General features: G+C 57.1%; 2 protein-coding genes across 3 annotated transcripts; one reads left to right on the top strand and one right to left on the bottom strand.

The window, feature by feature from the left end:
- The first annotated feature begins 9,796 nt into the window (after positions 1–9,796).
- Positions 9,797–10,401, top strand: DPM3 (dolichyl-phosphate mannosyltransferase subunit 3, regulatory). Its single transcript, XM_025915244.2, has 2 exons — positions 9,797–9,869; positions 10,052–10,401. Exon 2 carries the CDS (start codon positions 10,057–10,059, stop codon positions 10,333–10,335), a length of 279 nt encoding a protein of 92 aa, XP_025771029.1. The 5' UTR covers positions 9,797–9,869; positions 10,052–10,056; the 3' UTR covers positions 10,336–10,401.
- A 431-nt stretch (positions 10,402–10,832) lies between these two features.
- On the bottom strand, positions 10,833–13,233 carry SLC50A1 (solute carrier family 50 member 1). 2 transcript variants are annotated; one of them, XM_086693101.1, is made up of 6 exons: positions 13,074–13,233; positions 12,697–12,774; positions 12,438–12,561; positions 11,668–11,829; positions 11,308–11,427; positions 10,833–11,223 (listed from the first exon to the last, which is right to left on the bottom strand). In XM_086693101.1, the coding sequence occupies exons 1-6, from the start codon at positions 13,151–13,153 to the stop codon at positions 11,122–11,124; spliced, it is 666 nt and encodes a 221-aa protein (XP_086549227.1). In that variant the 5' UTR covers positions 13,154–13,233; the 3' UTR covers positions 10,833–11,121. The 2 variants fall into 2 exon arrangements, with proteins under 2 accessions (XP_086549227.1, XP_086549228.1); XM_086693102.1 differs by having other exon boundaries at positions 13,089–13,225.
- Between the last annotated feature and the right edge of the window lie 634 nt (positions 13,234–13,867).

The raw sequence follows: 13,867 nt of genomic DNA, 5'->3' as shown, positions 1-13,867 counted from the left end.
AACGTGCTGTGCTTTAGCAAAGTATACAAAATGGTAGGGACAAGGCCATCGACCTCGGAGCCAACCTTGATGGAAATGAAGATGTGGTTGGGCGACTGGGTGGCTCAGTCAGGCGTCTGACTCTCGGTTCCGGCTCAGGTCATGATCTCGTGGTTCATGAGTTGGAGCCCCGCACGGGGCTCTGTGCTGACAGCGTGGAGCCTGCTTGGGATCTTCTGTCTCCTTTCTCTGCCCCTCACCCGCCCACTTTCTATCTCTAGCTCTCAAAAATGAATAAATATCCGTTAAAAAAAAAGTGAAGGATGTGGTTTCTCAGGTCCTATGCTGTGCCCTGCCCTGAGGAACACCTCTCTGTCCAGAGTACTTGTCCTTTGAGGCTCCTTAGGCAGCCCCTCCCGGAAGCCGTGGTCTTTGGGGTGTGCATCTTGCCTTGGTCGCTTGGTGCTCTGCACTGCGCTTGATAATGGGCAGTAAAGACTGGTGGGTTGGTTGAAAGAATCTGCCCGTCTGGTAACAATACTGCACGTGGGATGTGTCTAAGTAGGGACAAAGACCCAGTGGAGATGAAGAAGTGAGTGGAAGGAGTTCCGGTCCAGGATTAGAGCCCCTTCCCTCTAGTCAGGGGCCAACCCCACCCACTCCCATCTGTGGTGGGAACCCCAGGCCCCAGGCTCCTCCGTCCCTAGGTTGACGAGTGCTCTGCAATTTCCCCAGGATGCCTGCAGAGGGCGCCACTAGCTCGCATCTCCTGGGGACCAGTACCATTGCCCTGAGGGCTGGGGAGGGTTCCTGCTGGGTCTCTGGGTCCTTGCTGAGCCCCTCAGGTTGGGGGAAGCCAACCCTGGAGACCCTGAAGGACTGGCCCGCTGAGGGGGCCTGAAGTCGGAGTCAAGTCTCCCTGGGAGCAAGGCAAGGAGAGTTCAGAGGAGACCAGAGTCTCCCTGAGAGGAACTTACCTAGTGATGGTGAGGGGATGTGTGGTATGTGGGACCCTCTGGGGGAGGATGACAGCCTGTTCCAATGAGCCCTGGCTGTAAGAGGAGGCTGGGTTGGTCCGAGGGCCCCCTCTGTCAGACCTTGACTTCCTCCTGAACTGGGGTGGGAGTTGTGGCAGAGGGCCGGGTCCCAGCCCAAGGGAGCATAGACACCCAGGGGATCTGGTCACCTGAGGGTACCCTGGCTTCCAAGATGAGAGTTTGGGGGGGGGGGGCCAGGCTAGGGGAGGGTGGGGAGGAGCCGGAGAGCAGGGTCCAGGTCCCTGCCAAGCGACCGGAGCACCTGCTGCCACCCACCGTGTAGGCACCAGTGACAGCATGTGGCTCAGGAATAATGACCCCTTCTTCGGGAACAGGTGCATTTACGAGGCCGAGGGTGCCGATCTCAGCTCTCCACCCAGCCTATCTCTGGGGTGCCTAGTTACCTAACCTACCAATTAACCCTGGCAGGGGCATTCTACCCACTAATAACCATCATTAAGTAAGAGGGCATGAGGCCACAAAGGCTTCTGCAGGCCCGAAGGTGGGAAGGGCAAAGGTGCTAACCTCTGGGGCTTGGCTCCCCCCCAGGGGCTGGAGGCCTCCGGGCTGGCGAGGCGGCCCCTGGAGGACGAGGGAAGCCAGATGTTTCCTCCTGCTCCCTCACACGTGGCCCTGACACCCGTCCACCCGCTGGTCCCGCCACCAGCTCCGGAAACAGGAGTAAATAATACGGGGGAGGGGGCCTTGGATGTGTGGGGGGACAGGCCGGGGAGGACGTCCCGTGGCTCCGGCCCAGGAGGCACGGGCTTTGGGGCAGGAGGTGATGCCACCAGAGAGGAGGTTGGTGGGAAGGTGAAGCAAAAGTGCTCCCTATCTCCCCCCACCCCCAGCAGAGGCTGGACTCCTCCCTGACTGGCACCGGAGGGAGGGGACACCACAGGGTTGGACGGGGCGGTGGGGGGGGGGGGGGCGCCCAGGACAGGCAGGGAGCGAGAGTCCGCGCCAGACCCTGGCTCCAGCCCTTTCCGGCCCTCATTGTCCTTGGTGAGAACAGGACACAGTCCGGTTCCCACTGCCAGGCCCCCCAGCTCTGCTCCCCAGGGGCTCGGGAAGGATGTTGGGAAACAAGAGAGAGCCAGAGACAGAGATGCTGAGAGACACAGAGACAGATACAAAGGGGAAAGGTTCAGTCAAAAGCCAGCATTGAAGTCCTTTGTGAGCAGAGAAGGCCCTGGGCCTGTGGGAACCGTAAAAGAATGAGAAGCCGGAGGCCCTGCCCCCTCGGGAAGGCCCCTCCACTCCCCTCCTTGACTTAGGGTCACTCACAGGGCCGCCTCCTAAGCAAACAATGGCCGGAACCCTCTGCCGGGCACAGTTGGTGGCACTTAATTGCTCTGCTTCAGGTACCTTTCTTTGCCTTTTCCTCAGGGGGCAGGGCCAAGATGGAGATTGTGCTCCCAAACCCTAGTTCCCCAGTCCTCCAACCCGCCCCCCGCCCCCCGGGGGGCCACACAGACTGTGCCGGGAACGCTACTTGGCTGGTGCCCCTCATCACCTGGAGTGACGGCAAAGTGTGGGGCAGCAGGGATCCCCGGAGCCAGCTGTCCCCGCTCTCTTGCCTTCGCACCCACGGGCGTGGGGTGGGGTGGGCGTCGTTCCCTCCAACCCACTCTCTTCCACCTGGGCCTGCCGTTCGACAACTACCCCCTGGGACACAGGCGCCAGAGGTGCCTCAAGATAAAGAAAAATGGAAACACGTTCGCAATGTTTACATTTAACAAATTAACACTTCTTTTTTTTAATGTTTGTTTATTTTGAGAGCGGGGGAGGGGCAGAAAGAGAGGGACAGAGAATCCCAAGTGGGCGCTGAGCTGCCAGCCCGGACCCCGGTGAGGGGCTCGAGCTCACAGACCCAGAGGTCATGACCTGAGCCCCCCAGGCGCCCCAAGAAATTAACACTTGGTAACACAAGATTACAACACAATATAATCATGCTAGGAACGATACTATCACAGGATCTTTAGAAAATTCTCCTTCACGGGGAGCTGCAGGCCCTAGTTGAGAAGGTAAAGTCCCACGGTGACGACACATTCATTGTACGGTTCTTTCTAGTTTGTGTACATTTGGAAATTCCATAATAACACGTCCAACCACCGTATGGGGAGCACCTTCCTTCCGTTCTGTCAGCGACAGGGTGACTACTGTGGCGCGCTTGGGGAGGACAGCACTAGTCTCGGTCTGAGGCCCTGTGGGGACAGACCTCAGCACACGGCCCTCGGGACCGGTGAGAGCTCTTCTCCGAGAACCCCCTCCTCCAATGAGCCGGGAGAGCAGGGAGGTCCCCGCCCAGGTGAGGGTGAGGCTGTGTGTCCAGAGGCCAGGATCCCACGGAAGAAACCTTCCACATACCCCTTCTCTGGGCCAAGAGCGTCGTGAGGGCTGACCTTGGCTGCCTCACGGGAACTTCTCCCCAGCGAGACTCCCCCCTCCCCTCCTGCCTCAGCCTCCAGTCCCCATTTCCAGCCTCTGTGACATGGGCCTCCCGACTCGGAGAGTTCAGGTTCTGGACAGTACGTGCAAGTGGAACGGCCTGGGGCTCGAGATCAGCCTGACCTGAGTTCTGGCTCTGGCTTTGACACTTACCAGGAGAGAAGGCCCTTCGGCAAGGCGAGCGACCTCTATGCACCTTCAATTCTGAGGCTGTAAACGGGGGTGATAAAACCGACCTCAAATTGTGGTAACGAGGCCTCGAATTAAATATCGCGGTGGAGGCTCCGCGCAGAGTGCCTGACCCACTAGGCATTCGACGCGCGTTCGCGCGCAGTGACAAGGACGACCGTCAAGTAGGCATCTACTGCCTGCCGGTCAGCGTACTTAGTGCCTGATAGATATTCTCCATCTCAGCTCTTGCCCCCGAGACCGACCGCCCCAGGCCAAGAGGGAGTACAGCAGCAGGCGGCCTTCACACTTGACCACCAGCCTGCTTCCTCCCGGGTCTCCAGCCTGCCGGGTGGCCACACTCGCCCGGGCTGCCGCCTGGCCCTCGGCCCACGGCTCCCCACCGAGGTCAGGAGGAAGCCAAGTGTTGACAGAGGGAGACCCTGCGGATTTGGGACTTGTCAGCCACTACACTTGCATAAGCCGGTTCCTTAAAAATAGATGTTACTTCTACGTATGCACGTCCTACGGCTTCTGTTTCTCTAGAGTCCTGACCAGTACACCCGTTTTAGCGAAATGAAAAGAGGTAGAATGAGAGAGAGGCTAACATAACCTGCTCAAGATTACAAGTGCAGGGGCACCTGGTCAGCTCAGTCGCAGGGGGCAATCTTGATCTCAGGGTTGTGGGTTCGAGCCCCACGTTGGGTGTTGGGATGGCTTAACATGTTTAGGGGCGCCCGGGTGGCTCAGTGGGTTAAGCGTCTGACTCTTGATTTCGGCTCAGGTCACGATCTCATGCTGATGAGCCTGAGCCTCACACTGGGGCTCTGTGCTGACGGCGTGGAGCCTGCTTGGGATTCTCTCTCTCCTCTCCCTGTGCGCCTCCCCCCGCTCAAGCTTGCAGGCTCGCGCTCTCTCTCTCTCTCTCTCTCTCTCTCAAAATAAATAAATAAACTTTAAAAGATTAAATAAATAAAATAAACTCTTTATAAGAACAAAAAAGCATTGAAGGCGGGGCTGCAGGCGGCCTCCCAGTTGCCGGCCCCACCCCCCCCCCCGAACCCCTCTGACCTTGCATTCTTCCCAGCTGGGCCTCCTCGGCCCCCAGTGCCAGGCATGCTTCCGCCTCTTGGCCTTTGCACCTGATGTTCCCACTGCCTGGCCACTCTTCTCCAGGTCGCTCAGGGATCCCGTCCCTCCGGGGACACCTTTCTGAGCACGCGTGTGATCGAGTGTGTTCCTGGTGCTTCCGCCCCTGGCCTCGCCCGTGTTCCCTTCACGGTAGGTCTCATTACTTGATACGTTACATATTGATGTGCTTCTCGTCCGTCTCCCACCACCTCACCGAGGCAGGCAATTTATCCGTTTTCATTGAAGGCTTCATCGAAAGCGGGGAATTTGCCTGGTTTGTCCCCTAGAACGGGGCCTGACGCGGAACAGGTGCTCGGCACACATTTGTTACCTCTGTTCAAGCTTCTCTTAGCAACACGCCATTGTCGCATTCCGGCCCTTTGCTGAAACTCCCCCTCCCCCCCACATCAGTTCCAGACTGATGAGTCCCCAGGATCAGCCTCCCTCAGGCCAGCCTCTTCCCCACCCCCTCCTGCTCTGGGAAACCCTGACTCAGCCAGGCCCTCCACCTCTGGTCTACCATTTCCCCTCAGGCCTGGCTACGGTGTGGCGGGGCGTGTGTTTTTGTTAATAACACGGGTGTCTGTCCTGTGGCCTCTGTGCGACTGTGGGGGCCCTCGGGTCAGGCACGGAGGCAACACAGCCTGACTAACTGGAACCTTCCCCAAGGACCCAGTAATCAACATGGCACCTGTGGGCACCCAGTGTTCTTGGGGTGGAGCTGCTGACCTGAGGGACCGACACCCTGTCCCACGACACCAGTACTTTGAAGCTGTCTCTAGTAGCCTGGCGAGGCCTGCTTTTCTGGCCTCGTCTCCTGCCACGCCCCCACGAAGCGGTCTCCGTCCAAAACACAGTCACCAAGAGTCACTGCCCGTGAACTCTCGCATCTGGGCCTTTGTTCAGGGTTCCCCGGGCCGTGGATGCCACCCCACCGCCACCCGCCCACCTGGCCATCTTCCTGGTATCGACTGGGGGCTTTGGGGCCTCCGTGTAGCCTCCCCCCTGGCGGTCAACCCCCCTCTGTGTGGTGTGGGATTCTGTACCGTTGGCTGAGGACGTCGTCTTCCTCTGATACCAAAGCTGAGAGCCGCCACGAACATGAGCTTAGCCATCCACAGAAGGAGCTTCCCTCAGAAGATGGCAGGGAGTCTAGAGAGGCTAGGGGTGCGTCCTCGGCCCTGACAGGTGACTCACGACCAGAGGGCCTAACACCCCACGCAGGCTTCCCAGATTCTGCGCACGGTTGTCAGCAGCCTCCTGTGTCACCTCCCTTTACCCTACCACAGAGGACCAATGATTGGTTCCGTTATTTAGGGGGGGAACCTAAGGCTCAGAAAACTATGTTCCTTGCCCAAGGTCATATAGCTAAGTAAAAGAAAGAGCAAGGACCCAACCGCATGACAGGCAAGCTCTAAAACCCCAGACTTTCAAGTCCCAGGCCGCACTGCCTCTCGCACCCTGCCACAGTCACACGTGCGCTGTCCTTCTGTGGCAGGAGAGGAGTGATGATCTTCAAAAAGATTGAAGACGAGGAGTTGGACCATAAGACTCTGCTGGCATTTGTCCCCTGCTATCCAAGGCCAAGGACCCCGTGTCTGGCAGGTGGCAGTCTCTGGAGTGGTTCCATTCGACGGGACCAGGAAAGCCGGGTCAGTTTCCCTGGAGGCCATCAAATGTTAACCTGTCCTTGCCTCTGGCCCTCATCTGACATCTACAGAAGCCCTTGCTGGGTTTCTTACATGGTGCTCCGACCGTCCCGGAGCTGCGCTGTCCCCGGGCAGGCCATGCAGGGAAATAAAGACATGGCCAGTGTCACCGGTCAGACTCTGGGCACTCAGAGCAGGAGCACAGGGGCTAAACCTGCAACCCTAGAGGGCGTGAAGCTTGAATTAAACACAGAGAAATATGTATGCACATTTTCTTGTGCACATTTAGGGTTTCCATTGGTCACTTTTTTTTTTTTTTAAATGCACTGGGAATTGATTTTGGGATAAGGTATGAGGTTGAAATCTAACAACGTACTTTGCAAACGGTTCTCAACCTGTCCCTGTCCCTCGCTTGCTTGAATTGCTGTGTTTATCCCATGCTAAATTGGCATACATGTTTCTTATTTTTATTTTTTTGAGAGGAGGGGGAGGGGCAGAGAAAGAGGGAGAGAGAGAATCCCAAGCAGGCTCAGCACTGTCAGCACAGAGCCCGATGCGGGTCTCAAACCCGTGAGATTGTGACCTGAGCTGACATCAAGAGTCAGACGCTTAACCGACTGAGCCACCCAGGCGCCCCTAAATTGGTATCTTTTTTATGTATTTCTTCACTTTTTATTTCCTTCCATTGGTCTAGGGAGAGAAGTGCTATATTGCAGTGGCAGAGTTTGCAAGCTCTGAAGTCAGATTATGTGGGTTTTGCCTCGGTTTCCTCATCTGTGAAATGGAGATAATACCAGCACCTGCTGCATAAGGTGACCAGGAAGATTGAACGAGATAACGCCCGCCCGTAAAGTACTCATTACAGTGCCTGAAGGCAATCAATCAGTGACTGTCAGCTGCCACGGTGATCCCTCTCTGTCCCTTCCTGTACCAGTAACCAGGAAGGTGAAATCACTAAGCGCACAGCTTTGAGTCCGATGGCACAGCTCTGCCACTCGCTATTTTCAGGACCTTGGGCAAGTTACTTACCATTTACCATCTGTCTGTTCTAGTTTCCTCATTTAAACTTGGGGGTGTAAAAGTACCTACTGCCGCTGTGAAAATTAAATATAACAATGTCCCACAGGGCAGGCCATGTAATAGCCCTTCGATGAATTTTTATTCTGCTGCCGATGATCATTATGATATTATAATTTGTCATCTGTCTTTACGTGTCGTAGGACAAGCCCTATCTTTCCCCAAAAACTGTTGTGGGGAGTGGCAATCTTTCAGGGCCAGGTCTCCCGTGGGTGAACAAACAGAATTTCTGGATCTACATTGCTGATGCCCAGCCCCTGGACTGTGCCGGAAGTCGCTGCGACTAGTGAGGTCTTGAGTGAGTGACCAGTAGGATTTGGGGTGAAATTGGGAAGCAGGTGGGGTGTGGCTTTGAAGTGCATACAGCAAATTGGTAAAAGCGTTTTTATTTTGTCTTAATTGTTTACGTTAACAAAGGAATTTGCATAGTTTAAAAAGCCAACTAGTTTTACAAGGCACTTAATGCAAAATACCAGTCCCCTGAGCCCATTCTGCTCACCGTACCTGCTGCCCTCTAAGTCACTGCTGGAACTCTTGGCTGCTTCCTTTGGTATACCTCCTATTTGTTCGTAATGTGCTCATATTAATATTTCTTTTCTTCCATTTTAGATCTAATTAATTGACCACCTGCCATGGATGATGAGGATATGGTTCTCTTTATTCATGACCTTTCTAATACACTCCCCTCCCCCACCCTCTCAATTCAACTATATCCCGATGTTTGCTTAACTCAGTATTCAGTGTTTACATTATTAGGGCTGTGAAAATAGTCTTCACAGCTGAGTTATGTAACGTCTGTACTAAGACTCTGCGAATCTGTAAAAATCTGCTTTTGTTAATTAACATCAAGGACACGAGCCTGAGAAATTTTGCTCTCTGAAATGGCTCAGTCATGAACTTTACAGTTTGAAACCAGTGAGACTGGAACACCCGCCCTGGGCGGGGGGGGGGGGGGGGGGGGGGGCAGGCGGGCGCTGAGCCTGGCAGATTACTTTGACCCAGAGAAGCAGCCTCAATTTCCAACCTCTGTGCAAAGCTTCAGATCTGGGGGTCTGGACACAAATTCTACATTTCTCTTAATTATGTAGTTATCTTTTATAAAATTCTCTACGATTCGTTATCTTTGTTAAGGTCAGGCTTCGGGCAGGGTAAAGATAGGAGTCAGAGGCTAAAAAATTTTAGCAAAGGCTTTATTGGGAACTAAGGTCTCGGGCCAGGTTCCGTGACTCAGGGAGAGAGAGAGAGAGGAGTCAGGGAAGTCGCGCCCGGGGGTGGTGGGATAGGGTTTTTAAGCTGCAGCGGTTCCCGGTTTAGCTTCCGGTGGGCCTCTTTCGCGCCAGGTGGACTCAGTCCACCTCTCAGTCCAGGCTTGCTGATTCCATCACTTACATTCACGCTTAGCCTGAACATATCAGAAACGCTGCTTCTTTAAATATTACCTGAACTCGGTCCTTTCCCATATCCTGTAATGACCCTGTTGCCCCTGTATGATGAGGGGCCCGCAGTTCCCCCGGTGTGTGCTCTCTGGCAGCTGCGTGCTGATAACCCTAACTCTGCTCAGCTACTGTTCTGTCCGGAGAGGGCTTGGCCAGGCTCTTATCCATTCTCTTTCCTTTGTGAGTCTTTCCCCTGAATTTGATAACCGCCCGCCTCTTCTTTTACTCTATATACCTACCATGAATTCATCCCTAAAACTCTTTATGTGATGTATTCACCTTCTCTCAATACCTTAAACTCATCAGGTAATTCCTGTCCGCACACTTTTTTCCGAAAGACACCCCTCCCCATCCCGCACCCCGCCCCAGAGCCCCTCTTCCTCTAGCTAGCTCCAAGCTGCACTGGCGCTCCCTGCGTCTCTCCATTAAATTATGACCACTTCTGTTCTAACACCCATCTCACGGCATCATGGTCAGTTGCGAATGCATCTGCACTGGGGCGAGTGTCTTGACATCTCTGTTTCTCCAAAGTCTGTCGCGGTGATCAGGTAACGTTCGAGTGAAGGAAAGAATGAGTGAATAAATGGGATTTCTGTGCAGAAGTTTAAGGGGGACGAGATTACATTCCCATCTTCTTGCAAACGTTTGACGGTGTCCTCAGCAGGACGCCAGCTTCGAGCGGGGTCCTGGGGGACAGAAGCTGCACCGAAGCCCCTGCGGACTCAGGCCACAGTCCACAGTCGGAAGCTCAGCGAAACTCACCCCTCACCCTGCGCTCAGGCGGCCGCCGCGCCCAACCGCGGCCGCGAGAACTACAACTCCCAGAAGGCCGCGCGGAGGCACCGCCTAGGGGACTACAACTCCCAGAAAGCCGCGCGAACCGAGAGGCCTTCGGGACGCGGACGTCGGGGCCGCGCCGGGTTCGGGAGAAGCGGGCGGAGGTGAGTGCGGGTTGAGGGCCGAAAGCGGGGGGCGAGCCGGGCGGGCCCGGCGGCGGAGCGGCCCTGCGGTAGCTGGAACGGAGGGCGGGTGGGGGAAGACGGAAACTCGGACTCGGACGACCGGGGGGGGGGGCGGGGAGCGGGGCGGGAGGGAGCGTGAGCCGTGCCTTCTCTTCCCGCAGTGCCCATGACGAAGCTAGCGCAGTGGCTTTGGGGACTGGCGCTCCTGGGCTGCACCTGGGCGGCGCTGGCCACGGGAGCCCTGGGCCTGGAGCTGCCGTCGGCATGCCGGGAGGTCCTGTGGCCACTGCCGGCCTACCTGCTGGTGTCCGCCGGCTGCTACGCCCTGGGCACCGTGGGCTATCGCGTGGCCACTTTTCACGACTGCGAGGACGCCGCCCGCGAGCTGCAGAGCCAGATCCAGGAGGCGCGAGCCGACTTAGCCCGCAGGGGGATGCGCTTCTGACACCCTAACCCCATTCCCACCCGACAGCCTTTCCTCCCGTCGCCCATTAAAGAGCTTATTTTCTAACTCGGTTTAGTTTGAGTGTGGACGGTGGGGCTGGGGACTCTGTGCACCGGCTGTGGAGGAGGGACAGTCAGGCGAGCCACCGTCCTGAGGTCGTCTCAGCTTCATCTTCGCATCCTTGCTTGTGGTCCTCCTTTTTGCTCCAAAGGAGGCACAGACCGAAAGCTCTCTCAGGAAGGACACGTCATTTCACTCTCTTGGTCCTTTCAACCTTGTTTGCCATGTCAGGAAACATGACATGAAGTCTGATTTCTGTTCTTCATAGCATCCAAGCTGTGTTCTTTGAAGGTCTTCGTAGGTCTTCCCAACTTCGGGGTTCCTTCAAATACCTCTTCTGAGCCAGCCCTACCAGTCCAAGAACAGCTGTGGATCAAGCACCACGTCTCTACCGTCACCAACCAGGCAGGTTGAGAATCACCAAATAGAGACTCAGCTTTGATGGGCAGGGGTAGCGAACGATTTATTTTAAGGCACATTCTAAAGATTGCACCCCAACCTCCACAATTAAAAAATATAATCTGTAAAAAATAAGTGATTCATCTCCCAAGTCCCAGCTAGTATTCCAAGCAAAACACTTTCTTTGGCCCCTTAATTCTCACAGTTGTCCTTTTCTTTCCCGCAACCTCCTGCACTCATGGAGCTGGTCAGCAGAAGCAGCTGAGTCAAGGAACTGTCTTTGGTGGCAAGTTGGCATTAAGGTGCCCAGTGGTCAGGCGAACTGCGTCAGGTTTGCAGGAGCGGATAGTTCCTGTCTTGCCCCTGGGAGTACTTCCAGAAAAGCCAGAGGCGAATGAAGCTGGTGAGGATCCCCGGAAGGTTGGGCACCTGAGACCGCAAGGGTTGCTGTGAGCAGAGGAGCGGATTTTCTCCCCGGCACACCTGTCACCCGTCCCTCTCTGTTCTGCTTACCATGATGTAGGGGTCGCGTAGCTGAAACCCATAGAGGGTCCAGGAGGCAGAGGTGAGGAGGGTGGCAATGGTGAGTGAGAAGGAGAGGCGTTGGGTTGATTTAGTCTGAATGACCTTGGCCTTCGGAAAAAGGATAAAAGACACTCCTGTCCCAGGCACATAGCAAAGCTCCTACTTGTCTAAGGATTTCCTCAGGAGAAAGGTCAAACATCCTCTCCAATCTCCGTTACCTAACCTTTGCCTCCTGCCTCCCACTCACCTACCTCTACTGCCCTGTCTTCCAGGGTTTGGGTCTTCCCTTCCTTTGGAGTGTAAGTTACGGTCTTATGTCCCCCACTTCCCCGGACAGCCCCCACTCACCAAGTCGGCCAGTGGTGACAGGTACATACTGATGGTGAAGGTACTGCAGAAGAGACCCAGCTGCTGAAGCCGGGCCTCCGGGCTGGGCACCAGGAGCCAAAAGTAGCCGAAACCCAGGACAAGGACCCCCAGCAGGGTCGCGGTCTGTAGGAGCATGGGACGCTGCAGGGGAGAGAGCAGCCTTATGGCTAGCTGTTCCAGGAGCCTCTCTGACTCCCCTGCTGGAATTGGTCCATCCTGCTCTCTGCGAGGCTCCCGTGGGGGAGCCGACCTTCATCCCGGCCTCCAGTATTGCACCTGTCACAGCCCTTTCCCCACCAGTGCTGAACACATGTCTGATCCACCCACATCACCAGTGGTTTCTATAGAAGGTATCTTTTGTGTGTGATCTTGGTACACACAGTGGGAACTTAATACATGCTGGTGTGAGTTGGGGAGGGAGAGCTAATCAACCCATTTCTCAGCCACTGGCCCTGGCTCTCAAGGAACTATCAGAGATAACACCCCTTCCCCTCAGTGTGTTGGGCAGCAAGTCACCATCAGGCTAGGCAGAAACACCAGTTTGCCAGAAATGGGGCGGCGGTGGAGGAGGGGGTGCTGCTCAGTGTGTGAGTCTCAGGCTGGGCCTCACGGAGGACTTCAAGCCTGGAGGAGCCTTCCAGGAAAAAGGTGGCAGTGCCAGCCTGTCATAATCTTCTAGGAAGCAGTGTTTACCCTGCCAGCAAGGCAGGGCGTGCAGCAGAGAGGTGGGTCCAGGGGAGGGCCTCTACCTTCCGAGGGCAGTAGTGCAGATACACCGAGATATACAGGGTCTGAAGCACAGCGCCCGTGGCGTTGACGAAGATTAGGGTCCCGTCACCCTTCAAGGCCCCGTAACTCAGCCAGCTCAGGTTGCTGCAGGGTGGACAGGAGGGCCATTCCCCACGGAGGTGAGGATGGGAGGGGGACCCCAGGGGCCCCTACAACGTTCTTCCTCCCCCTCCCCCTCCCTCAGACAGCCTTTCCCGCCGCAAACGTCGCCCCTCTCACTTGATGTCCGTGGTGAGAAAGGGCAGGAACTGGACACTGTCCACGCTCCGGGTCATCCGCATGTGCCTGAGGTCCGAGCTGTAACGGGGCCCCGAAAGCAGGGGTGAGAGACGGGAAGGGAGAAGCAGCCTGCTGGGGAATCTAGACCCCCCCGATGCCTGTCGTCCCCGGACCACTGCAGGTCCCGGCCCCACCCTCAGCTCTCTGGACTCTCCCTCAAGTGCCCAGCCTCGCCCTTGGGCCCCGGATCCCTCAACCCGAATCCACTTTGACCCGGGTTTCGGACGCAGCTTGGGGCTGCAGCCACGTCTCTGTCCCCTCTCTGTCCCTTCCTGGCTTCCAGGTCCTGCCCCAGCCTAGCCCGGCCGCGCTCTCACAGGCCGGTGGAGTACATGATGAGGGTGAAGAGCACGCAAGCTCCGGAAAGGAGCGAGTCGGCGACGCCGCCCGCCTCCATCTCCCCCTGGGTCGGATCCTGAGCCCCGCGCGACCGTCAACTAGCTAGGCCGGCAGCCCGCGCCGCCGGAGCCCCGCCCCTGCCCCCGCCCCCGAGGCCCCGCCCTCGCGGGGGCGCCGTGCGCCGGAAATGGGTCGGCAGCCCCGCCCGCTCCAGCGGCGCGCCGGAACTGGGCCCCGCCCCCCGAGCGCCAGGCCCCGCCCCTGCTGGCCTGCTCGGAAGCCGTCCTCCGGGTCACGCGGGTGACGGCGGGTCCCGCCGGTCGCGCTCGGCCTGCCCCTCGGCCCGCCCGGACCCCAGCCTCCACCCTCTTGCCGACGTGGCCGACCTCAAATCAAAGCTTCTGGGCCCTTCCCGCCCGGAGCTCCGGGTCACAACCGCACCTGCCCAGGGCTTGAGAGGTTTCCCCCTTTGTTGAAGCCTCTTCCCAGGGTCTCCCCTCCATGAGTGGGCTTGCCAGGAATCACCGGTCTGTCAGGTGCCCTCCGCCTTCAGCCACACGGCCAACCTTGCGTGATGTGGCCCACCCGCCCAAGCGCCCGTCACTGACCCCCTAGGCCAACCCACAGGAACTTTCCTGCGGCCTCCCACGCCCCGCTGCTTGGGCTGTGCTGGGGCTGTGCGCCCAGGCCGCGTTCCCCCGAGCACCCACCTGCACCAGCACCCGCACGGTTCCCTCCAAACCCCAGAGCCTCGGGAGCGCGAGGGGGCAGG

The sequence above is a fragment of the Puma concolor genome, chromosome E4, assembly GCF_028749965.1.
Source record: "Puma concolor isolate L17-30 chromosome E4, mPumCon1.1.hap2, whole genome shotgun sequence".
Taxonomy (NCBI): domain Eukaryota; kingdom Metazoa; phylum Chordata; class Mammalia; order Carnivora; family Felidae; genus Puma; species Puma concolor.
The sequence above is the reverse complement of the archived record's forward strand: the minus strand, read 5'-3'. Positions and strand labels throughout refer to the sequence as shown.

What these genes read in the sequence shown, in the direction of transcription:
- SLC50A1 (XM_086693101.1), bottom strand. Translation starts at nt 13,153, where the DNA reads ATGGAGGCGGGCGGCGTCGCCGACTCGCTCCTTTCCGGAGCTTGCGTG. An exon ending in TTTCTCACCACGGACATCAA is followed by an intron (nt 12,562 to 12,696) that starts GTGAGAGGGGCG and finishes TCCACCCTGCAG; the next exon opens with CAACCTGAGCTGGCTGAGTT. An exon ending in TGCACTACTGCCCTCGGAAG is followed by an intron (nt 11,830 to 12,437) that starts GTAGAGGCCCTC and finishes TCTCCCCTGCAG; the next exon opens with CGTCCCATGCTCCTACAGAC.
- DPM3 (XM_025915244.2), top strand. Translation starts at nt 10,057, where the DNA reads ATGACGAAGCTAGCGCAGTGGCTTTGGGGACTGGCGCTCCTGGGCTGC.